The sequence below is a fragment of the Ptychodera flava genome, chromosome 3 (genome assembly GCF_041260155.1).
Source record: "Ptychodera flava strain L36383 chromosome 3, AS_Pfla_20210202, whole genome shotgun sequence".
NCBI classification, from domain to species: Eukaryota; Metazoa; Hemichordata; class Enteropneusta; family Ptychoderidae; genus Ptychodera; species Ptychodera flava.
The window spans coordinates 47,372,345-47,397,186 of NC_091930.1; the positions used below are offsets into that span (position 1 = coordinate 47,372,345).

The window sequence follows — 24,842 nt, forward strand, 5'->3', positions numbered from 1 at the left end:
TCAAAACTCTATCTCAAGTGGAAGCTAAACATAAGAAAATTCCACAAACTATCAAAAGAAATTCATTACAAATTGCGTGACCCTAAGACCTTTTTTGGTCAGACTATATTCAACTTCGACTCTTCACCATGTGTCGGTTACACCCATGAGGAAGCAGCAGGCCGATCGTCATCAAAAACCTAAATACGACACATTTGTCCGGGAAGCTACGTGGAGGGCGTGAAGCCATACCTGTCACCATGCCGGTAACTATGGCGATAGCCATGGTAACTACCAGGGCAACCATCTGGAACCCAGCTTGCATTGCGGCAGATCGTCCAGGCCCTGCTTCGATGGCGAATTCCGCTACAGTCTCAACGTAGGCAGTGGTGTTGGCAGCTGGCGCTCTGGCTGGGAACACTTCGTACAGGCTGTTGACAAAGAGGTACCACACAAAATAGACAACACAATTTGTTGATTTTAATACTTCCAGAAAAGAATTAGATGTTCTGTCATTCATACAGAGACTTTACTGAAAAGTCGTACACCAGACATGTTGACATGTTCATGGTTGCAGAGCAATAAACTTATTTTTACAAACAAAACAACATTAATAGAAAAAAAAACATAAATATATCGATGATTGAGCAAAGACGAACTTCCCTCACACAAAGCATGTGATATGCCAGTATATTTGTATGTGTTAAAATAGTATGCGCCTCGAAAGTTAAACACTTAAACTGTTGCTCAAACTTTCCTCGATTAATCTTTCACTCATTCTCTTACCAAATTAAGGGAAAAATTCAGGAGTCACTGTGCAAACTTTGGTACTATAGACAGACATACCTAGCTTACTCACATTTACAAATATTTGAAATTCAAAATGGCCACCATCACTGTACTAACTCTATGGGGAAAAATAAAATTTTCTATTTTCGAAAAATGTAAGACCCTGAAATTTTCCTTGCGCCAAGATCTTTAGAATGAGCTCCCATAAGAGGTAGATCAAAAAAGAAATGAGAAAATTTGAGAGTCGGAACATCTGTCCAAGAGGCCCAATTGGTATCAGGGTCTTTTTAACACTTCTGCGCACTGTACATGGAGTGTCAGAATGTGTTTCGGTGTCAGGGTCTTTGTCATTGTGAGAGAGGTCAGGCTGAAAGATAGCACACGTTGTATTATTAAGGTTTAATCGAGGAGAATCGACCACGGTGTGGTCTGAAGAAAGAATCAATGGTGAAAAGAATGAGCAATCTGGTGTCCGATTGACTTGACTCATGCAGCATGTCACTTCTTATTATCGGGGATTCTCTGAAGAAGGTATAACTTGTGAAAAACAAAGACAAAAACACAACAATGAAAACAATAGTGTTGAGCAACTTACCCGTTTCCATAGTTACTGACTTCGGCGACTGCGGCTGCGATCGCACCAGCGATACCAGCCAGCACTCCCGGCATGCCATGCAGATTATTGACTCCACAGGTGTCATGGATGTTGAGCTTGGATAGCATCATGGGCTGGCAAAAAAAAGGAAAAAATGAAATTTTCATATTTTTTCATCACACTCCGGGTGAGATTCGTTTGACATCTTTAACCGTGACTTAATTTTTCACACAATAGCCAACCAACTTGTCACGACTCGAAGGCACGGCAGAGTCCATGGGTTTACACGTTTCTGCCACTGAAGACCTACCGTATACATAACGGTACTCGAATGAGTCCCTTTATAGACTTGTTCCAAGTCTGTGGGTACATAAATATCAAAAAAAATTGAAGGAATAAACCTTAGCAGACTGTCAGCGTTACTGGTGGGCTGTAGCATAGATCGTACGCAGGGTGAACGATACGCCCGGCCAGTTAACTGCTGCTGAGAAAACTAAGTGACTGGGGCCGTCAACATTACTATACCTCTGTTGACCTATAAAACGTGCACTACATTAGATGGGTGAAATTAGAGGCGGCCAGGGTTCGGTGTTTCGGAGAGATGGGTCAAATTTTGGCGATGTTTCCTTCGCCACTGGTTAAAATTGGGGTAAACTTCTAAAAACTAAACAGCTACGACTTGTGTGACAGCTAGGAGCTGTACATTGCGACTCGAAGTCAAACAGAGTATCCAATCCAGAGGCGAAATACTCAGTTGTCAAGCTCTACAAGTCTGAGGCACGTGCTTGTATAAAGGGCATGAGTGTATTGATACGAATCAATCATCCGAAACTACTCTTGAATAGTGAACTTAAAGGAAATGAAAAGTTTGAAACTACGGGATAAAACAACAGCAAAAAATATGCCAGCAAAGGATTACTATAATTATGTTTTAATCGCTAACAGTTGGACGAGGAAACCCTAATTATCCAGGTAGTAGTTGCTACTTAACAGAGCAACTGTGGAACGGGTCACGAGAGCGCTTTTCACTCCGAGGAGCGTATCTTAAATTGTTTTTAAATAGCCTTGAGGTGAGGATGAAAGGATACCGTTAATGACATTGTATCGAGAATCAAGGTGAAAGTACACAAATATAGTGGCGCGTGACCGTGGCTTTGGTATTCCTCCCCTGCCCTACACATCGGTGTGCTACCATTCATCTCATCTAGTAGTGTCGATGCAAGAAGATTGTAAATGCTTCGATTGGCTATTGTTACTGTATCGACAAAATACTGCCAAAATCACAAAGTAATTGTTGAAATAATTACAGAGATCTCGTGGAGGCACAGAGAACAACGGAAGATATCCTGCAGTAGTCTACTGGCAAAGATATTGAACTTATGCTATTCCAACATGATTTGCGGAATAGAAATGGATTATTTTTTATTGTTTTATTTTTACTAACGTAACATAATACTAGAAAATGCATTAAAATTGATGCTAGGATCTCTCCTCGGTTATGATGTGAGTAGCGTACACCGTTACAGCAATGAACTGTTGAAATGGCTAAACTTTATCTCGTGAAGAACAGCTCAAAGTCGCAAAATAGATTATCATGCCCTCAGATTCAGGTAAATCTGATGGAATGAATTTCTAATACTTAAAGGGCGATAGACGACAAGTGGAACTTGTAGCCAACTTAAATTAATTGCGTACAGAAGTAGAGAGGTGTAGTCCTTTTTTCGAGTAATCGTTCGTGAATTCACACCGTCCCACGATTACGCCACTGGACTAAAACGATAGTCAATCGCTATTCAGATTTTGTAGTGAATTGTTCAAAAATTTGTCATCAGTTGTAAGTCCTAACAAAACCCAACATATTTAAGTAGTTTATTTATGGTGTTGGAAAGAACTTAAAATCATAATTTTATCATCGGGCCTTAAAGCCCTACGCTTTTCCCAACTTCTGGTCCATCGGAGCCAAGGGAGGCAGATACTACTTGAAGGCGGGTCTTTACGAGACTTTTCGAACATGACCAACGCCATTTGTCACGCAAAGGCTCTTATGCACAAACTCATATGCACAAACTCCAAAGTGGATATTTGGACATGTTGTGGGAGCGTATTAAGGTATTTAACTAATCGTGACAATCATTGAATATAAAACGATGGCACAAAAAACCGTAACCGGCACGTAACAATAGCATTTTTTTCTGCAGTTCATAATTAAGTGCAATTGTTGGTGTTCATTTTATGCTATTGAGTTGCTTTTCTTTCTCTTCTTCTACTTTAAGTCGTCTTTGTACTCACTGTGATCCATTTGAAACCTATGACAGAGAGGGTCCCGGCGACAATGCCGATCAACATGGCCCCCCAGGGATGTATCATCATGTTTGCGCATGTCCCGACAGCAACGCCGCCAGCCAGGGTGGAGTTCTGGATATGAACCTAGCGAAGATACAAAGCAAATCAAAATTCCAATGATAAATAAAGGACATAGATAATCATGAACAGTGAATAGACTAGAATAAACTATACAATAAAAAAACCATTCGTAATCTTGGATTAGAGAATAGAAAAAAAGGTATCAAATACAATCGATATACCGTTCTTCACACGCTGTCGTTGGATATATCATTCGAAATCCTGCCTTTAAAACAGCAGTCTTCAATCCTTGGTCCTCTCATCTTTCGGTTTGACATTGACTGTTAACGAGATTTTATTCCTTTGATCTCGTTTGAAAATTACGCTCGATTAGTAAGATGGTTCACAGGTAATATACGCTCTCGAAGAGGGCTATAACAATTTGATCAATTGCAAGCTCTGATACACCATGCTATCGCAAACATAATGTGGTGGCTTTCATTAGACGCCATTTTGTTTCTACATCAACGTCATCGTTCATTATCAATAATACTTTATGATTTGCTCAAGGGGTTTATTTTCTGGTGATATATAAAAGCATATACACGTTGGTGGTATTACCAGTCGGATCGAAAATCTTGAAATGACAATAAAAACACCTAAAGCCCTGAAGCTATCTGACCTATTTGATAGATATTTCCGATTGATACTTTAGGTTGACCTGACTCAGTAGATATTCTGCAGTTCGTAGAATGCACACGGACTTCGAAGTTGGGCCACAGCTTGTGAAACCCGATGATGTGCACGTGAAAACTGATGTGTATGTATGAACGGCAATGTGCCACCGTGGATGTGTGAGGGTTGAAAGCTTGCCAAGACTGGAGGGTATAGATTTAATTAGCTTCAGAGCCAATTCACACATCGCAAACAATGTAGGCGGGAACGGCGGTCTAATGACTACAGTTTGAAGTCGTTTGTTTTCAAAAGACGCGGTTCAAAAATCATCAAAACTGTTGAAGAACTCTGAAAGCGTTTACTCCTCTTTTTATTTGCAGTGATCCGGACGAAACGACAGGGCGGAAATCTATGCGACACATCGAAAGCACAAAAACTTATTGTACTACAGATTGATGTTGACCTTGCAACAGACATGTAGGAAAAAAAGCAATCGTGCACAAAGACGGGGCAAAGGTATAACTTTCTAACAGCATTCTAGGAATTTATGTTCAACTTGGTCACAACGAGATCAAAAAGCCAAAAAGTACGAATTCTCTTCTTTGACAATAATGTCGGTGTAGATAAAGAAGCACTGCATTATGTCCATGCTGTGATTTTATTGGATGACTGGATATTGTGCAAGAAACCAGAAACTATTAGTTTTTATAGATAAATGGGGGGTTGTCCCGCAAAATCTTGCGCACAAAAGCAATTAATTTACGATATTCAAATAATTGTTACCGATTCTCTGTTACTTTTGTGATGAGGAGGGCGCTAAATGTTCACCATTGATCGAATCAGTACTGTCATAACGGGTTGGGTCATGCGATGGCAGCATATATAGTGAGGAATTCACACAGTGCACATTCGCGGGGGGGGGAGGGGTGTCGATATAAAAGGTATTAGCAAAGTATCATGATATTTGGCATACCATATCAATTTTGCCATCTTTGCTGACAGCTGACGAGATGGCAAAGGTCGTCACACAACAAGCAGCCAACGCGAAGTAGGTATTGATAACGGCTCTGTGCTGGTCGTCACCGGGTGCCAATGCGCTGTTGAAACTAGGCCAGAACATCCACAGGAAAATAGTACCTGGAAGAGAACGGCCATAAAGTGTAACGACAATAAACGAATCTTTCCACGTTGTTTAGCCGATGATGAGTTTATAACCCCCACCACCCCCACCAAACCCCCGCCGCCGCCCACCCAGGAAATAATGACAACACCTTTGTCATATCGCCAGGGGCGTAAACATGCGCTGTGCGTGCATCACGTGTGGAAAACCTCCATCCACAGGTCTGAGCCTGAATCAGTTTGTCTCACAACATGTGACACTGAGCCGCTACAAATGGTGTGGAACACCACGCTATGGCACAAATAATAACACTCGCTCAGCAAGGACTTGAAATGTTTTTATTATCCACGGTATTGTGTTGGCAAGGTTTCAAGTAAGGGGGCGGGGGTATAGCATGAACACTCTTCTGAGCATAGGGATTCGAAAATGGCCAGAAACTAATCCCTCATTTTGGTATAAAATGATTTATAAATTATGAATTAAAAAAGCATTAGTTTTACACTTTTTTCACTTTATGCTTCTATATTGAGCCGTGCATGCCCAGTAAATACATAAAAGGCAACCCGGTGGGAATCGAAAAAACCGAATATCCCCGCGTGTTCGGAGAGCTCGGGCAAAATGTTGATCGCTTGCAAAGCGATGATTTCAACTCTCGCTTCTGTCTGAAACACTTCCATGGAAAATAAATAGCTTGAGAGAATCTGTCGGCAGTATAGTTTGACGAGCAAAACATCGCGACTTCTAATTTGCAATACTAGTTAATGAATTCGCGAGGAAACACAGTCACGATCTGTTGTCAACTCGGAGACAATCGGCTTTTCAAACAGTTTCAAAGTTGAAAGAACTGTTCAAGTACGACCAAAGGGTCATTGATCTTGTTAATGACAAACAACGTAACGCAACCATTAAAGATCAGAGCAGATTATGTGCATGGGAACGGAAATAGGGTGATAGAAGGAACATAAAATGCACTGAAGTCCACGCAGACCAGCATACCGCCTCGAAAGAAGACACTTTGGCAACGTTTTTGAGCATCATAAAAGAACGGAACGACCGATACAAATTAAACAGGAAGCAACATTTTCTGGTCCATGATTTGGGGGGAGGGTGGGTGGAGAAACAGAGTCAAGAAAGTGTTATGAGAAAACGAGCGCAGAAACTTCATGCAACCAAATGAATCACTAATGTCTCTTCCGCGTTTTCTCGCTTCCCTCTCAAAGCAGATTGTGTGTGTATGTGTATGTGTGTGTGTGAGTGTGAGAGAGAGAGAGAGAGAGAAGAGAGAGAGAGAGAGAGAGAGAGAGAGAGAGAGAGAGAGAGAGAGAGAGAGAGAGAGAGAGACTAAAAATAAAGACTCGGTGCTTTCCATTAAAATGCGTCAAAAATGTTTGGGGAGTTGTCAGTGACCAGAAGAAAACAAATATAGTAAATTGTAACTTCACGCATTCATTTTGAAAATTAATATAATCGTGTTTAAAATTCTGTAGGCCAGATTACCTTAAACGTAACAATTGTTTAATTATTGAGTTTTGGGTAACTATCCTTGGGAATCTTTTGTGCATAAAATAACACAATATACCGATCCCATAAGGGTCTCGTTGCTCTGAAATTAGTGCGCACTTGTATGGCAAGGCAAATCCAAGGTTACTATGGATGGCGATGTACTTCCTGATGGTTGATAAAATTGACTATAGCTTCATCCTTACTTTAGTTTCGTGTCTTCATTTTCATTCTACCCTGACAAATGAACATATAAATGACCCAACGTGAGTTGCAACTCTCGCGAGACTTGCTGTAACAGCGTATGGACACGCTGATGTTCAAAACTCACCAATCATGGAGAAGAGATCAGTCGTGTAGTTGCTACCTTCCTTTGAACTGCCTGCCATCGGTTTCTTGAACAGCACTCGCGCCACGGCCAGACCGAAGTAAGCTCCGAAGGTGTGCACAAACATGGAACCACCGACATCAGCCACCTGGTGTCAGTAATAAAAGGGGAAAATGAAAAATAATGCAAAAATATACCACATCATGGTTACATACATCGATGTAGCGAAATTCACCTTTACTATTTATAAAATTTAAGACTCGCCACAAACCTTTGAATATTCTGATAAAAACCTCTCCCAATGGAAACGGAAATTATATTATGTCGTCCTCAATTCATTTTCGCATTTCCAATGTATAAGACCGTCGAGAAAAGAGAGCGACCATGTACCCATGACATCCCCAGGGTAAGTCTGAAAACCATAATCTGCATAATGCTTTTGTGACTGTTGATTTTCCAAGAGACTATTCCAAGGAACATTTCTCTCGCCCCTTCAGGGATTTGTGGTCTAGTTTTATTGGAAAAAAATATGTTTAAAGTATGAAGTTGGTGAGCTTGGTTTTCGTCAAAATCAAAATCAAATGGGTGTCACTTAACAGCATTTATTCTGAAATGGCTTGTTAACACACACATACACATACACACAGATATATACAAACACACAAACACACGCAGATTCTCATATTCAGCCAGCTCGTTATTTCGATGCAACGATTGACAAAACACGAAATATGCTGCAAACTTGTCAACAGTTCAGAGTGTTTGTTGTTTCTGGAGGAAAGATACTACGAAATTATCTGTTTGAGTAAATGGAGCTGGTACGTTTCACCTCATGGGTATTATTGTTTCACATGGGCGGTCAAAGAAGGACGCGGCTTCCGTCAAAGTACGAACGAAAACTGCAATTGCCGAATGTTGCCTAAGACAGTTAAACTCAGTGTTGTAAAGCCAGGGTGCGGCGTCTGTTTTGAGTGCCGCTCCAATTAGGCATTTAACGGTAAAACGAAACAATTAGTGGCGACAAGTTTTTTGAAAGGAAGGAATGTAACACCTTTTGTTTTTGTTGACCTTCACTGTATTACCAGGTGACAATTTGATCATGAACGTGTCAATTGTTTATTGTCACAACTATCTTGTCAACCATGTTATCATGACGTATCGTAAACTCCGCGGTGAAAACAGCAATGGGTGTTGTCTCAAACGATAACGAAAAGAAGAAAAAACAAAAACAAAACAGTCATGGCAAAGATCCAGAAGATTCTTTCTGTTTTGTTAATGACTCCTTTGACTTCTGTGACTTTCAAAATGAGCATTGTCGTTTGTACAGAGGACAACAACATTCTGTCTTTTCACAAATAATGAAGAACAGGAAAAAATACAAAGCAGAGTTACCGCAAAGATCCAAAAATATTCCCGTTTTGTTGTCGAATCCTTTGGCTTGCTCTACCTCCACACTAGACATTGTCGTTAGCACAGAGGGCAACAACGTTCGGTATTTTCGCCCGGGGCAAAGATTGTTGGTCTTTGAACATTCCAGATTATTTGTTTTTGTATAGCTGCAGATATGTTGAGTAATCAACACTCTTACGATTTCGTCGACGGTAAAAGAGCTTATTCAGCGTTTTCTTAATTAGGGATTTGTGGTCTAAATTTAATTGGAAAAAGTTATTTGTAAAGTATGAAGTTGGTGAGCTTGGTTTTCGTCAAAATCAAAATCAAATGGGTGTCACTTAACGGCATTCATTCTGAAATGGCTTGTTAACACACACAAACACATACACACAGATATATACAAACGCAAAAACACACGTAGATTCTCATACGGGTATTCACCCACCTCGTTATTTCGATTCAGTGATTGACAAGACACGAAAGGTGCTACAAGCTTGTCAACAGTTCAGAAAAATATGAAAGCATATATAATACATATAGTTTGCGCATATTAGTCGACCGTTTCCTGTTTTCCACCAAGTTGACGCAATTCGTAGCATGTGACAATTTGTGCCGTCTTCAAATTAGTAGTCTTTTCCATGATTGCGACGGTAAATAGAGATTTAAGAAACGATTGATGTTTGTTTTGAGATAATTGCTGACTTTCACAACAACAGCACTGTTGTTTTCGCGTTCTTCAGCAAAGCATGGTGTTTGCTACCGACGTGGACTATATCGACTGTGAAGGAGAGAGCTATGTTTTTGTAAGGCGTGCCTTTTTGAACCGTGTTTTTCTGGCAGAAGTAGATATTGGAACTACATACTGGCACAAGGTCCAGCGACCACTAAAGTTTAATCCATTAAATGTCACAATAAGTATCAAACATTCAATATTTTGACGAACTCAGGCTTATAGACTTTGGCGCCTATCTAGCCTTCTTACTATTTCTGTATAGAGCTTCAAAGAGAATATATACTCTATTATGTTATTGCACAGTCACTCTTGGTGGAAGAACTTTAAGAACGTTATCGCTATGAACACAAGCGTGGAGGACTGTTGTCTTGGCCACGGTCCGTGTCTTGGCTGAAGAACTCGTCAAAAGCTTACAAGAAGGGAACGGGCGGATTATGACCCGTTGTAGAACTGTTTAGTCAGAGCGTTAATCTTTCGTGTCGGTGATCAATAGCAGTAGCGACTAGCCAATGGAGAGATTTGGATTGGCAATTACAAGATACGGTCTGTATTTTTGGAAATACTATGCTTAGATAGTGCGAGGGTAGCTGTAGGAACATGTTGTTAATCCCTGGTTAATCAGTGGAGTGTGAAGTGCTCATCAACACAACATCAGTTGTTTGTGTTGAACTTCATTGAAATTTCATCATTTGAATAACCTTCCCTTCGATAAATTTGATAATGAACTTACATGTAGGCAGTCCTCGATCCCTAACTCTCGCATTAATACTGCGTATGTGACTTTAATCATTTATCCTCCTTTGAAACTCGTGTTCACTCATTCAATTTGTTAGGAGATAAAGTTGGTAAAAATCCTGCCTGTTTAACATAAAATATCTATATATCAAACTTAATTTGTCGATGTAGAGCTTGTTGTACCATGGAAGTAGTCTGTGCACTATGTCCGTGTATGGCCTGTGGGGGAAACTTACACAATGTATAATCTAGGTCTACTTTGAAGATCGGGCTGAGAAAGCTTTATTTAGTATGAAACTTTGTCCTTTTTTTAAGAAAGAGTGTATTTAAAGCTGTGCATACACGGATAAAGGTTATGAGAAATGCCGAGAACTGTGACATTAGGCCTAAATGACTTTGTGATGTTCTGACCATGCTCGATAGGACCAGCAAACTTCAGCGACAACAACCAATACCGACTGCCCACAGGTAATATTGCAGATAAACCGTCTATGGACAATTCAAGGAGCTTCAGTCTGAACTCTTTAGTTTAATGTTGACAATGTTGTATACTTGTGGCCTTTCCAAACACCTCGGGGCTGACGTCACTCCCAAGTGACGTGCCGCAGGGTTCGTACGTACCGTTTTTAGGGCGTTCGGTTTTCGTTTACGTTAATTGTCTGTTGTGCACTTTTTAGTCTTGTAAGTATTCATGAACCTGACTTACAACCGTACCGGGCGACTATGCATGAACTTGACTTGCAACTGGCTACTATGCATGAACTTGACTCACAACCTGGCGACTATGCATGAACTTGACTTACAACATGGTTTGACAAATGACTACCAAACTAGTAATATGATAATTTACTCGGAGTCTTGACGTCGTACCACGTTCGACCACCGCCCCCTGTCGTAAACTTGGCGGCAAAGTCAAGACTAGTGTTCTGTCTAATGCATGATGGCCACAGAAGAAAGCAAAGGCAAAAATAACTCACCTGGAAGTGATAAATACCGACATACTCGTTGATGGCGAAGAAGATGATTTCCAAAAACGCCATCAGGATGTACTGGACGTGAGAAAGTTTGCCAAGAACAGCTCCGAATGAGATCAGTACAGCCGCACTAGCGAAGTCAGAGGTCAACAAGCTATGGGTAAAAAAGGAAAAGAAGAAAGAATAAAATCACAAAATATTTCTTAGTGTTTGTCTCTTCAAGGAACTCAAAAATTAACACGATTGGAACTAATTTGGGATAATTGGATGGTAAAGTAATGTCTGCAAATGTAATCTCATCTGCTTTTCTTTTTACATTACACACTTGTTTTTTATGAGTAATTTGTATTATTGCAACATTCAGCTGTATGGCACCTAACACTTTTGAAAAATTTGAAAAATATGAAAATCCAATTATCCCAAACTAGTTCCAATCGTGTTATTCGCAAAATCAATCTTACCCATTGAGGTAAATGAAAGCGACCATTGTGAATTTCAAACATCGATAATTTGTTTCTCCAGCACCGAAATTTGCATGGTTACCAGCTGATTTTTCATTCTACGCCTTTTTAAGACAACGTCTGAAAGTTTACTACAGGAAAATCTGAGCTGAAGGTGAAATCTTTCAGATTCAACCCGCGTGTCACCTTCAGATCGTTCTCTTTGCTCCTGATTGATCGACTGCCTGACCTATTTGTCTCGACGCTCTGGATGTTGTTATCGTAGAAAGGAAGATGTCGGTCAAAACGCAGAGTGCAGATGACTTTCTTTGCATCGTCTGTCAAATTGCGATGAGATAACCACTAATTTGTCTGTCACTTCGTCATGGTCTTTTGTGCTGTTTATTAATTGCAGCCCTGTAACGAATCGGATTTACAAAAAAGAAGCCGGCGATCCAGAATGCCCTCGCTGTCGTTTTGGAATTTTCACGCCAGACGCTTTTTAAAAAAAAACTCCAACATTAATAACAATTAAGTCATCATCAGTAATTAATCACTGCATTGGCTAACAAGAGGACTTGTTTGTCCTGTCAGCATCACTCAGTGAGTTAAAAAGATTCTGCAGGATCGATGAGTCCTGACCCGTTTTATCGTGATATAACGATATACATCTTCCGTATTAGTTATCAGTTAATTTCATCGTATCGTTTGTGACAGAGTAACGCTTAATACTTTATTTTATACTTAAGGTAGTATCGGCCTGCAAAAAGACGTAAAAATACTTAAAACTTTCGGTCTACTTCTTGTCTGTAGTCAGACTTGTTAGGAAGCTTCATCCTCTTCAAAATTAGGAATAAAAATCAGAGGTCACCGTGCAAAGTTTGGTATTTTCATTACTCGATATATACCGACACTTAATATTCAAAATGGCCGCCATCCCTATTTATGGGGAAATATTAGATTTTCTAATTTTGCAAAACTAAGACGGCGAACAGTTTATCTACTCCATGAGCTTCAAAATGAACGCCCCTCCCCTCAATTGCATAAGTGGTAAACAGAATGAGTATTTTAAAAGGTTGAGGATCCGAATATCTGTGAGACGCGTTCTTTACGTGTTTCTGTGCCACAAGATAGTCAGACCCAGGTTTTCTGTCAGAACCATACAACATTTGTAAAAGTGTAAAAAGATGAAAGTCTTTTGAACGTCACATTGGCTCATTGTGTATTCGTTTTCAACCGTAGACAGGTAATCACGTTGTATTTCTCGCATTCAAAACGTCCTTGAGTGGTGAAAACCAGCAGAAAGACATCTTCTTGTGTGCTATCATCGACAGTTTCCAATGACAGTAGACTGGTAAACTCTCTCCAACATCGCAGTCGATTTGGAGTCAATTTTTCACCAGCTTTGAAGGCACCCCTGTCCACTCGAGTGTAGAGTAGGGCGATGTAACTATTGTAGTGAGGTCTACTTAATCATCATTTACGGCATACATAATTTAAAGCATGATTACACATGTTGATAGCGTCTCAAGCCATGTGAACGGTGGTATGGACGCGTCTTTAAAAAGTTCATTAAGGTCATCATTCTTACGCCAGTTATTGACAGGAGATCAACGATGGTTTATATCTCAAAGATGCATTGCCCCGACCTCTGGATTTTCGTTGGTCTTACGACCCCTCGATCATCAATTCTTCGCGACAACCCATTTCGGTTTCGGTGGTAAAGTGGGATCTTTACGGAGTAAAAAGGGGAGTGGTTGCGGTTGGTTGATTAAACTGACAATGTTGATATAAGGTCAAGCATGTATGTTTTATCGTCGAATTTGTTGTGCCTTTGAACATTTTTTTGAAAATGTTCAAGTTTGCAGTTTCGTCCTACAGTCTTTCATCACAGGTTTTAGTTGGTACGCGTTGCACTCCTTTGAGTACCGCTCGTATTTTTGTTTGTTTTTTCTTTTGTGTGTGTGTTTTTCTTTCTTTCTATAATTCCTTATTCATTGTTATCACGATTAATGATCTGTCATTTTGAAATCTTGCGACAAAAGTATGCCTGTAAGCGGTCGGGGTGTTTGGCATCATCAGTTCTGGATCGTTGCGTCTCGTGACTTTAACATTGCCGCTCCGTTGTTACCCTGCGACAGGTCTAACCTATGGGACCGTGAAAGCGTTCGATAAATTTCACGGGAGCGGAGATCTTATCAGTGAACTTTAGTCGTATATAAGTGGCACATGAAATTGCCAGTTATCCCCTTGTGTGTCGTATACACAGAAACCTGGTAGCGCGACCTACAAGTGAAGAAACGGCGAGCGACAAGTTGAATTCTTAGTCTAGAAGTCATGTGGGACACTGGAGATAAACACAGTGCTGCTTTGGTTGACTAGATTTCTGGAATTTTTCCATTTGCTCCGAAATGTATGAAGTGGCATGATGATGGATCATGGGCCAAGAATACATGATCAGTGTAAAAAGGTATTCACACCTGTCTTGGGCTGCTATTTGTAGTCGTTTGACTGTCCACAATGAAATAAATAACACCTTTCGAGTGTATTCATTAAAATAGCTCGTGTCGAAATTGAGTGAACAAGTCATTACCGACGAGGGAGTCCTTGCTATGTATAAGTATGCATTGAATTCGTAGACTTTTGTCGCATTGAGTGGATAATGACGCGCAATTGGCCATTTCGAAATTACAAGCTTGCATTATGATATTGAAGTGCGGACGAGACATGCAGCGGCTACCCTCTGCCGTGGTCATCCCATGGAAAGTTTCAAACAAAGAAAACCGACCAAATGTTGCTTAATTTTTCAGCAATGAAGCTGTAATATTGCTTGTTATGAAAATACATAGATATATCGTTGCGTGTGATGCCGCCATAGTTGATCCAGTGGGCGCGAACACGTCATGCAACACGCCCCGCCAGCCGTATGCAATAAAATGATCTTTACACCGCATTAGGAAAAGCTGTTTTCCGACTTACGTGAAATGATTTCTAGCCCGGACTGAAATTCAGTTGTGTAAAAGTAATACCGAGCATTACACGCATGTATTTCGCAAACAGAACAAAAACACTGCAAGGCACATCAAAAGTTACAGCCGATTGAGTCCGCAAGATAATCGCTTAATATGGGTCTGACATCCAATGCTCTGTAAGTGATTCCTTCCTCTGGCCGACTCAACCATCCTCTCTCAAGGCTGCAAACACACATGTTACATTGATATACCGTATAACTGGTCTCGTTTTACCTTTCATGAGTCAATATTTTTACATAATCACGATACATCTGTCACATGAATATAAATAAATACAACGAGGGCGCTGCCCTCGTTACTACGATTCCTCTTCTCTTTATCATCATCATCATCATCATCATCATCATCACTGCATGTAGATGGTTGTCTAAATCTTCACAAACGAAAAATTCACCCTATGTAAAAATATCTAGGTTAAGGTCAAATAAAAGAATTTCCGGTAACCCGACCCCGGTAACCCGACCCCGGGCATTTTTTTTCGCATTTTGAAAATTCTCTAAATCTTACCAAGATTACTCTACCCAAGCCGTGATGTTACCCTTCGTGGATCTCAGCTGACAAAAAGACAAAACGTTTTTTTAATCTACCTACCCTAATCTTCGGAGCCATGTTACCGGAAACACATACTTTTTTATTCACCAAATGGAGTTTATGACTGCAGTAATATACGCACAATAAGATTGAAGTCTCGAGTCCCGGGACTACTAACTTCAATTAACCTGTTCACCCCCAATTCCCGGTAAACAGGTCCACACTCACCATTGATAATAATAGGTTTGGGTCAAACCATTGTGGTGAAAGGGTTAAGGTAGAACGCGCCTCGGTGACAGATATATTCGAGCTCTGAAATTTCTTCAATTCTTTTCCGATCTACCAGTTATGGGAGCTCATTTTGAAGCTCTTGGAGAAAGAAAAAACTCGCCGTCTTAGTTTTTCGAAAAATTAAAAAAATTGAACATTTAGGAATTTAAAGTTTGAGCAAAAGTTTCAGTCTTTCGCTTTGCAAACCAAAAAAAGGCAAATACGTCTTTCAGTAACAACTAACCGAGCAATTACAGTGCTTGAGCGACACCCATACCATGTTGTAAGTCAGATATTAAAATCACAGCTCATGTCGATCACTGAAATGGCGACGCGTAGAGAAAAGTGCTATACTACCACCATCAGCCACGAATCACTTTTCGACGTCTTGATCAATCTATTTACCCAGTAATAGCAACAACTAACTTAGTTCACGTGATTCGGAGACGGCACATAATAATGTGCGGACGGTCATATACGATTTTTCAGGAGCCTGGCCAGTGTGTCACTGAACGTTTTCTACTATAATGACCATAACGCATTTTAGCGCAAAAATGAAGTTTTTGTTATTTTAAGCGACCTGCGTTCAATGGCTTCTTGAAATACATGTAAAAGGTATATGAAATGGGCTGTGGGACTCAGGTAGGGCACATGATGCACGGCAGAAATGCACAAGGACTCTCAATACTGATAGGAGAGTGCGCATGCTCAATGCTTATGGCGTACCTGTACGCGTATGTCTATGTCGGCTAGAGCTGACGGAACCGATGCGTGTTCAATCTACCCGCAATGGGTGGTACCAAACCGTTTACTTCGCGGTGTACTAATCTTTCATGTATACCGATTCACTAATCTCTAAATAATGCCCAGTTTATGCGAGTGCTGATGATGACATGAATAGTTGTCCCGGATTCCTCGATCAAGGACCAGATCATAACTATCATGTGTGGTGAGAATATGACCGGTAGCATTTCCGCTGAACACGAAAGAGAATCTAAAATATGTACATTAGTTGAGTGCAGATCAAAATATCGACAAGCGCAAAACATAAATCCTTAGTTTCAAAGGGCGTCTTCTGTTTCGCAAACGTTATCAATCTCTCCATCATCATCAAAAAAAAAATCTCTCCATCATGAAGGGACTGTGGTTTAATCTTGACCGTGACATCGGTATATATATGCAACAAATCTGCCATTCGTCATCGTACGACTCTTCCGATTTTTTTTTTAGCACGTGTTCATGAATATTGCATGACTTTACACTTTTCATCCACCCAACAAAAACTTTCATTGGTATTTACAACCGCGATACGGGTTTGGCACTGCATCAACGCGTCGGATAGACTTGAGTTGCACAATAACTCTTTTGTAAACTATAGTTCCTCAACATTCCAACATAACCGGTATCAATGTGCTTATTCAATGTGCGTGAACCTTCCTGGCGAGTTCAAGGATGGAGGAATGTGACCTGTTTTGACCTCAGCAGTGCTGAACAAACCTTGTTGATAATCAAAAAAACTCCATGTTTGTTTAACTACTTGCTTTGTTTATTGGAAATAAACCTCAGGTGAAATACTCTATTGACGTGCATGTCAATCTTATCAGGTAAACCAAAAGGGAGAAAGAGAAAAACAGTTTTTCGGCAACTTTTACTTTTGACTGATTTATGTGACATTTTGATAATATACACAACGCTGTCTGGAGTTTATGGCTCAGGGCAAGTGGAATTCTAGGTGACCGAAATTTAACGAATCGCTCGGTCAGGTTTGTCCGGGCCGAAAGACAAACGAGGCACCTCGATTGAAAGAATTCTGTTACAGGGTCATTGGAAGTAGACAGACAGACAGACAGACAGATAGACAGACTGCATAAAGAGTCTACTTTTGAGATAAAGAGATGTGAAAGTTTGATGATAAGCATCACACATGCATATTTGCCAGTCTGAGAGTAGAACCATGAAGACATAAACGATAACTTTCCCTTAAAGTTTGTATATTATGTCGATGTTGTACAAACAACTAATTCAATCTTCATTTGCACGCCAATGACGATCATGTCAAGTATCTCTCCCGAAGGAAACACCCGTACACGAACATTATTCTAATGGCAGATACTTCACTCACTTGGACGCCAAGACTGGCCCCAAGTCACCTAGCTCTTCTCGGCAGCTGAGTTACAAGCTGGCCAAGGCGTTCACCATACGCTAACAGCCTACCATTAGTGCGACGGTCTGCTGATGTTTAGTCCTTCAATTATGTTTTGATACTTATATGCCCACAGACTTGGACCAAGTCTATTGGACGCCTTGCAAACTTCAAAAACTCAAATCAAACCATACTGACTAACATTTGGATTTCAGAAGGGCTCGTATAAAATACACTATCTTAAAAACCATTTATTAATAATCCTTTTTCCACAGTGAACAATAAGATGTTGAGGTCCCTGTGTGTCGAATTTCTAGACTGAGGAAGCGTCGAAAATCACAACTGTGAGAGCAAGAAATATTGAATGTGCAAACTTGAAGTTTTAGAATGATTTCAATGCTATGTCAACACATTTTAGAAAATAAAAACCAGCTACTGCCCAAACCGCAACACGGTAAACAGGTTTTTCGGCAGAATACATTATTGAAAGACAATTCAAATTTGAAATTCTTTAATTTTCCTAATTTCTTTCGTTTATGATGGAAGAATTCAGAATTATAAGTGACATTGACTTGCACCAGAGATCTCAAATTGAAGCACCTATACTACAATCACATACAGGACCCTGGGCCCAGATAAATTAAAGTTCTCGTTGAATTAAATTTACATCAGTTTGAAATTTGAAGCGTCATTATCTGTTATTGTTGATATGTTTTCCAATATTTCTGTTAAGATTCTTAAATGGTTTCTTTTTTCTACTGTCAAAAACATTACGAAACACAACCCGTCAACGTTGCTTGCCAAGAATGTGCTGCATAGCCTATGTTAATTATTGTTGACAACTTTGATTTGTCAACAACATTATTACATAAATAATGCATTCTTTCCAACAGAGTGTTGTTTTTTATTTAAACACACTGGAGGAGAAAAGAATGTGTGTCTGTTTTACACGTGATATACAGATACTGTCTCTCTAATCAACAGGTGGTTCGGAAATTACTTACTGCAGTGCAAGCCAAACTTATTTCGCTGTCAGTAGCTGCCGACTATTATTCGCTAACGTTTCTACTGGCACGTTGCAGTTTTGAAAACCGGGGAAGACTGAGTTTGTTTCTCTTTTTCTAATTACTTCGAAGTTAGCGCTTCAAATCGAAAAATACAAAGGACGTTTTTCATGACAGACCTTCAAACAATTCAAGTTTGATGGTAAAGGTTATGACATCACATATATAACCCTTTCGCACAGTCATGTGGGTGCTATTAATTATATCACTTACGTGGTAATACCGACTGAAATCTTGCCATGTTCAATATGGAAGAAGCCCTGCATCAAGGTTGCCCATTGGATGACGAATGCGGCGATGAGGAAATTAAAGCCCACGCTCCCAAAGCCGTATTTCTTCAAGAAAGTCATCAGAAAGCCGAAACCAATGAAGATCATCACGTGGACATCTTGGAACACTGTAAGAGAAAGTGAATGTTTAAATTGGGCGGGAAAGTATCAGCAGTGTCGTCTGCTCTATTGTAATACGTATGGTAAAGATACAACAATGAGAGTACTTGCCATGCGAAAAAACAGAAACTTGCAAAATCTTAATCAGATTATAAGGGTAAATGGCGCGGAATTAGAAGTTAGGCTCTTAAAATTAAATTATTTCTTTGCCGTCCGCGTGCTGGTAGGTTTTCAGAGAAAATTAAGAAAACAAACACAATGTTAACACAATTAAAAATAAAAATATTATTTTTCCAAAAGAAAACAAATAAAAAATGAGCTTATGTTTATACACTTGTGCTTTTGTCTGCGTTTGTTTTTCCCCTGCCTGCCTGGTAGGTTTCCAAAAATCCAAGAACAGTAAACAAAGATATTTCTTTATATGGCCTTGTACAAAAGTACCAGAATGTTTTGGCCAACACACGTTTGCGATAGAATATGCCACGGGGACGGATGTTCATATTCTCAATTCCATACATTCTTTTCTGATCTACCCACTTGTGGGGTTCATTTTAAAGCTCTCTGAGTAAGAAAAACTTTCACCGACTCACTTTTTTGAAAATCGAAAATTTTGCTTTTCCCCATAGAGTTTACACAGGGATGACGGCCATTTTGAATTTAAAATATCGTAAAATGTCACGTAATTTGATTCTCTGGTACCAAAATTTTGCATTGTGAGCCTCGATTTTGTCCATGAATTGGTAAAAGAATTGTTGATAGTTTCATTGTTTGAGTACAGTATCATCAAGGGAAGTATTCAATTTCAAGCGCATGCTACAATAAAAGAATGGTTTACCCAGGGCCTTTGCATAGGTGTGGAGCAAAACTAAGGATATGTTTTGGTTTTTTTTTCTCAAGGGAAGTTTATTGTGTGAAAGTTACAAAGAGATCATGATAATTTGTTCAGTCATAGAAAAAACTCGACATTCAGAACGCCGACGTTGGTCGGTGTTAACGCTACCTTTTCACGACGAAGTGAATTTTTTAGATAGGACATGTCGATGTCTTTGTTGGGGATCGCTGAAGTAACGCAAAGTCTTATGGGTAATGTCAAATCAGGTGCTGGATACACACAAAATCGCTGGGTTTCAGTCAAGCTATATATTGTATGTACTCTCAGTACGTAATACTAAAATAAGAATAATGTAGGTGATGTTTTTAAAACTCTAGGCCGTGGATGCATGCTTGCATATTCAGCGTGGTTGTGGCAGGTTGCTAGACCACTCAAACGTAACTGTTCTGTGCATGATGATATGCACTCCTGTGCTCTCTGAGTCAAGGGGTCGCAGTAAACCAAACCAAAACAATTCAGCAATCAGACAGCTTGCTCAGAAGATAATTCATATTTGAGGCAAACCTAGTCGTGCCGGAAGCGCTGTTTGCGAGGTCACCAACTAGAGAAGACCTCGCCAGGCAAATTTAGTTGACGTTTGTGACATGCAAAATTAATAACTTGTCGAAAATGGCGGTGACGCATTTAATAGTGTATCTAAGTGAGTTTGGTGTTACCAAACGCGGAATAAAAAACAGGAGCAGATTAAAGGACAGTCCTAGGCTGCGTGAAAGCTAGATGACGACTGAATCACGCATCACTTCACACGACAAATGTACAGGGCTTTTTATCAAAGGTTTTGCACCGGGAGGCAATGGCTGGCAGAACAATAGAACACCACTACGGGTAAACACATATTTGTTTTATTCCCAGACAAGTTTCTGGTGGAGTTGGCTGGGTTTTATTGTGGGAATAAACAGCGACGCGTTGACAACCGACGCTCGAGAGGGAAAGTCAACGAGACAAAAATAACAGGAGGCGCAGCAAAACACGCTAATTTGACTTTGTCAAGTTGGCTCGCTCGAACCACTGAGTAAATCAACTGGTCATGGAGAAGTCCATTATTCTTTTACAAATCAAAATTCCATTTTTACAGAAAAGTTTTATTGGCAAGAGACCTAGAAAAGGACGAACAAATATACTACACACACATATATATATATATATATATATATATATATATATATATATTATATATATATATATATATGTATATATATATTTATATATATACATATATCAATTAGTGAACCACCCTCTGTTAAATGGTTACATGCAACTAGGTCATCCTCTCTCTCTCTCTCTCTCTCTCTCTCTCTCTCTCTCTCTCTCTCTCTCTCTCTCTCTCTCTCTCTCTCTCTCTCTCTCTCTCTCTCTCTCTCTCTCTCTCTCTCGATGGTAATGTGCTCGAGAGTATTTCTGAGCAACAAAACATCCTTAATGGTGCACATCTAAATCTTTATAACTGTACAAACGTTATCACAGGAAGAGAACCGCTTTGTTTGAAGACGTGTTACTTTGCTAACCACCATGTACTCTAGGAATAATTTTTCCCGCCATTCTCTACCCCCTGGGTCCCCTCTTAAGTTTGCATCTTTCGAACTCTTTAAAGGGCTGTTGGTCTCAGAACGGAACTTCATAAAGAACGTCGGAACACATCTTCATTCTTATAGCATTAGGCCTAATAGCAACCTACTGTAGATTTACTCCAAGGACGAGTATATCAAATGTCTGGGCTGAGACCGCGTTATTGTTTAGCCTATAGTCGCGGTTTTCGCCGTCTGTGAAAACCCTGCAACGTCGGTTTGCGACAAGCGACGTGACATAACCTCGTTTCTGTGACAGCCACAACAACAAAGCGCTGTGGCGGACGCTATTATATCAATACTTCTCTTTTCACAAATCCGTGATTGCTTTTTCGCTCTTTAACTCTCTGAAAGAAAGAAACAATTGACGCTTTGCCTGTGATGCCGCGCATTGTCTGATTCTACGGATGTCGAAAGCTATTGAAGTCACCAAAACAATGAAAAGTCCTTCAGACACGGTGTTGAAAATCCGCTGATTCAGCTTGTTTTGTCTTGGTTTGTGAATCTATTGTGTCTGTATCTTCCATGGGGAGAAAAGTCCTTTAGACGCGTTTCAAAGCACTGCTCAGACTTAGCTTGTGCTGTTTTGTCATGTTCTGTTTTTTCTGATTTTCTGCGGACTATAGTTTCCTTTAGTTTGTGCTTGTACATACCAATGGGTCTTTGTTGTTTGGCGTTTGACGTCTGATGCGGCCAAAAAGTCTAGAGGGTGTAGCGACTTTGCAAGACACTGAGAAAAGACAGAGATGATAAAGCCGTTGTCTATTTGCAGTGGTCAAGCTGGAGGACATTGGTCATCTGTAGTTGTTGTCTTGCATTATTGAATCCCGCAGTTACCGATTCCGTGCTTGACCTACAGAATTTTCATTGTCCAAAGCGGTTATGACTCCAAGCCGTAGAACAAGTTCGTTCGTTGAAAACTTCTTGTTTGAAATTGCTTTACAAAATTACTTTTTAAAGATCATTAATGAGAAAAATTGTCGCTGCGTACAGGGTCATTAACCCTTTCAGCGCTGTAATCGTTCCCACTTACATTTGTCACGTGGGCAACATTTTACGGCAAAAATAACCAATTTTTATGATTTTTCCTGAATGAAAAGGATACTTTCATTGACTTCACTTTTTTTTATTAAAGTTTTGGGGAAATCTGAAAGGACTTTGTCTAGAACTTAAAAAAAAATGTTTGCGATTTATTTTACAAAGGCGACAAAATTGACATTGACACTCGGAGGATTAAAAAACGCGGTTTTTTTTTTTTTTTTTTGTGGGGGGGGGGTTTGTTAGTGCCATTGCAAACCTCTAAGGGAAGATATTGGTCGTCTCTGAAACGTAGATGGTAATATGGCTGTGATCTGCTACGCACTCGAGTTGAATTCACCTCCAATATTGAATGATGGCTTCAGAGTCAGAGAAACAAAGACACATAAAACTACCCGCTCTCTGTTTTGAACGATTAATAGTTGTCAGTCCCGTGGGCAATGTCTCCACACTGGTGATCCGTGTGCTCTGCTTGAATAACATTGTCTTCTCCAGATTGTCTGACAAAGGAGGAATTCTGAACAGTTCCTTGCTGTGACATGCATACAGGGGTTCTTTGTCTCAAACGTATTTTCAGTGTTCTTTACCCAGGGAATGATAATTGCTGGCATCGTACGATGCAGATCCGTTATCATGCAGATGTTGTGTGTGTTTGGTTTTTTTTTGGTTTTTTTTGTTTTGTTTTGTTTTGTTTTTTGTTTTTTTGCGGAATTCAGTGAAGATCGCTCTTGGCTCGGCCTTGCTGGCCAAAAGAACCACTTTTATTTCGAGAACCCTTCAATAGCTTGTAAAAGTTGGATTGATTCCCTTTGAGGACAAATATTTTTGGAATTGTTGAGTGTCATTCAGTGTTATTCGGTTTTGCTCGCTGGGTACTCTGTAGGTCTTCAGGAATTCTGGCTGTGATGGACAATGGGAAGGTGGGGAACGTGTGTGACAGGCTGTGCCATAAAATTCTACCGTCGCGTGTCTCTTTTTTTCAGGCTATCGCACATTCTGGATTTCAATTCGTTTACACCACTATTGCAAAACAAAATCCTCTGTACATAACAGTACAACTTATCATTTCCTGGCCGGAGGGAAAACTTTGTATATACCAATGTATTGCTGAACTATTATAATCATATGCTAACATGTGTATTATCATAAAAAGGAAGGTATTTTCATCCGATTATTTATGCCATAGTTTCTGGTAGAGATTAGTGTTCTTTGGCGCAATTTGGTCGTTTTGCGACGGCGTACAATAAAGATATATGCGCATGCGCAGTATCATCAAGTACCACTAATGGGCGCACAAGAGTTGTGAGTTGTTCAAGGTAGCACGCGCCTCGTAACCGAAAGACTTTGACTGTTCCGAAATTTTTCTCCAAGAAACTTTAAACATTCTTTTTTTTTCTCGTGACTGGAATGAAAACCTGCGATCATCGCGCAAATTTTGGTCTAGAAATCAACAGCACACAAGCAGCTGTACCACATTGCGTGCAAAACTGCAAATTTAAAGTATGACACGAAGTTACATAAGCTTCTAAGAAGCTTATGCAACTTCGTTGGGATGTAATATATTTTGAAAAAATCAGTGGAGGAGGGACTCCACTCCAGAAGTACCCTGTTTTGTCACTTTAGTGAATACAAACTATATGCAAATTTTATGCAAATATTTGGAACCCAATTATGCAACTTTTATGCAAATCAGCCGCTACTTTTTCAAAAAATCCTGGGGAGAACCCTGAATTGACTGCGTCGCGTAATTTGTTACAACCTGAATTTAAGATATTAGGCCCTACTTTCATGTGAATGTGTGTAAAACGTCTTTGTCCATTTTCAAGCCGCACTCATTTATCTGAAAATTATATTGTTTCGGGCATCAGTCCCAACGTTGGCTATTCTTGCTTTTAGTTCGACACTTCAGTCGAAAAAAACGTGCAGTGACAGTAATTGTATAGTTTGTGATTGGGTTGACGCTGCAGGACTGCTCCTGTTTTCAATATTTTGGAGACTGTTGGCGTACATATTGTCACAAGCGACAGTTTCCCTTAATAGTCACACCTATACTTTGGACGATAGCATCATAAGTCAGGTCCTAAGAAAGTAACACTGGTCTACGTCTAAAAGGCGACAATAACTCCAATCCAGGGACCCCTTTCCGACTCATCACCCCTGATATAAACATTCCTCCTGTCATCCAATTCAATTGTTGGGCTTTTTTGAGACCTGCTAAAACGACGCCAAGCCAATTTCTCAACTAAGTGCTAGATATTGTCAGTCGAATTGATTCTGACGAAAGCGAAGCAAACCAGTGTTCTGCAAGGTCGGTT

The 24,842-nt window shown here is 40.0% G+C and overlaps 1 protein-coding gene across 1 annotated transcript in view; it reads right to left on the reverse strand.

Moving 5' to 3' along the window:
- The window catches only part of LOC139130151 (ammonium transporter Rh type B-like), a 32,918-nt gene that overhangs the window by 3,740 nt on the left and 4,336 nt on the right, over positions 1-24,842 (reverse strand). The window contains exons 2-8 of the mRNA XM_070695883.1: positions 18,857-19,040; positions 11,167-11,317; positions 7,333-7,477; positions 5,355-5,518; positions 3,653-3,790; positions 1,364-1,497; positions 232-410 (exon numbers count right to left, since the gene is read on the reverse strand). Of these exons, the coding sequence (XP_070551984.1) occupies positions 232-410; positions 1,364-1,497; positions 3,653-3,790; positions 5,355-5,518; positions 7,333-7,477; positions 11,167-11,317; positions 18,857-19,040 (1,095 nt within the window). The remainder of the gene's footprint in view (positions 1-231; positions 411-1,363; positions 1,498-3,652; positions 3,791-5,354; positions 5,519-7,332; positions 7,478-11,166; positions 11,318-18,856; positions 19,041-24,842) is intronic.